Genomic DNA, 1,746 nt, shown 5'->3' with positions numbered 1-1,746 from the left:
GCCGCTCACGCCACCTCCTCTGCTTTTCCAGCAAGTGAAGTCAATCGAGCGCTTCCTGTGTCGCCTGGAGTTTCACGCCAGCAAGGTGAGATCTGGGGACCAGGGTCACCGCGGGGCAACCTCAGGGCAGCACTGGGATGGCCGTGCTGTCTCCTGCCCTGCTCCTCACCGCAGCTTGGGCCTGTCCTTGCAGATAGATGAGCTCTACGAGGCTTATTGTATCCAGCGGCGACTCCGCGATGGAGCCCACAACATGGTCAAGGCTTACAGCACGGGCTCGCCAGGCAGCCGGGAGGCACGCGAGAGCCTGGCCGAGGCCAGCAAGGGCTACAAGGAGTACACGGAGGTGAGGCAGCTGCCTGGGGTGGGCTGGCAGGGTGCTGGGTCCCACGGATGGCTGCTGATGGGTGCTGTCCATCCATCTGTCCCCAGAACATGTGTCTGTTGGAGAACGAGCTGGAGAGCCAGCTGGGCGAGTTCCATGTCCGGATGAAAGGTAACGCGTCCTGCTCCATCCCTGGCCCGCTGCCTGCCTGCCTGCTGCCTGCTGATGCCCCTCTGCCTTCTCTTGCAGGACTGGCAGGCTTTGCCCGGCTCTGTGCTGGTGACCAGTATGAGGTTGGTGTGACCATACGGGTTGGGATCTGCTCTTTCTCCTGCCCTGTGGTCCTTGGGGTGCCTGGGAGGCGTAGGTGGGCGCTGGCATGGAGGGCATGTTGCGGGGCCATGGTGGGTGGCATGGTGGGTGGCCATGCCCCAGGATGCACAGAGAGCACTTGCTGCCTGGGCGCTTGTATCTGCCCCACACTCACATCTCTGCATGCCCAGATCTTCATGAAGTACGGACGGCAGCGGTGGAAGCTGCGGGGGCGCATTGAGGTGAACAGCAAGCAAGTGTGGGACAGCGAGGAAATGGTTTTCTTGCCCCTTGTCACCGAGTTCCTCTCCATCAAGGTACAGTGCAGAAGGGGGCAGGGATGGTGTGGGCCTCGTGGACCTCACCTAAACCTCACCCTCGCTGGGGTGGGAGGAGGCTGTCTGGTGGTGGTGGCATCATAGAATCACAGAATTGTTTGGGTTGGAAAAGACCTTTAGGATTATCCAGCCCAACTGTTCCCCTAACCTTGCCATCCCACCACTAAACCCTGGCCCTAAGCATCTTGGCACACAGCCTGAATGCAAACAGCGTGGATAAGATGAAGGCCATGGCTTCATCTCATCCTTTCCTCCCTCTCCTTCTCCAGGTGACAGAGCTAAAGAGCCTGGCCAACCATGTTGTGGTGGGCAATGTGTCCTGCGAGACCAAGGACCTCTTTGCAGCTCTGCCCCAGGTAGTGGCTGTGGATATCAACGACTTGGGCACCCTCAAACTCAGCCTGGAGGTGACCTGGAAGTGAGTATCTCAGCAGGCATTGGTAGCACACAGCAGGCATGGGGATGCCCAGCATGGCGTGGCAAGAGGTGGCCTGCCCCAGGCTCCCTCCTATCCCCAAACTGGGCTGCAATTATGGAAAACCAGAGCTGGAGTCCTGGTGTCATAGAATCACAGAATCATTTGGGTTGGAAAAGCCCTTTAAGATCCCCAAGCCCAACCGTTCCCCTAACCCTGCCATCCCATCACTAAACCCTGGCCCTAAGCACCTCCTCTGCCCGGCTTCTAAATCCCCCCAGGGATGGGGACTCGACCCCTTCCCTGGACAGCCCCTTCCAGGGCCTGACAGCCCTTGCGGGGAAGGAATTTTTCCC

General features: G+C 59.5%; 1 protein-coding gene across 1 annotated transcript in view; it reads left to right on the top strand.

Moving 5' to 3' along the window:
* Window positions 1-1,746, top strand: part of RIPOR1 (RHO family interacting cell polarization regulator 1) — a 17,668-nt gene that overhangs the window by 9,283 nt on the left and 6,639 nt on the right. Inside the window, exons 6-11 of the mRNA XM_035898810.1 lie at window positions 32-85; window positions 194-346; window positions 433-496; window positions 575-618; window positions 829-954; window positions 1,245-1,393. Of these exons, the coding sequence (XP_035754703.1) occupies window positions 32-85; window positions 194-346; window positions 433-496; window positions 575-618; window positions 829-954; window positions 1,245-1,393 (590 nt within the window). The remainder of the gene's footprint in view (window positions 1-31; window positions 86-193; window positions 347-432; window positions 497-574; window positions 619-828; window positions 955-1,244; window positions 1,394-1,746) is intronic.

The sequence above is a fragment of the Egretta garzetta genome, unplaced genomic scaffold (assembly GCF_000687185.1).
Source record: "Egretta garzetta isolate BGI_Z169 unplaced genomic scaffold, ASM68718v1 scaffold27, whole genome shotgun sequence".
NCBI lineage: Eukaryota > Metazoa > Chordata > Aves > Pelecaniformes > Ardeidae > Egretta > Egretta garzetta.
The sequence above is the reverse complement of the archived record's forward strand: the minus strand, read 5'-3'. Positions and strand labels throughout refer to the sequence as shown.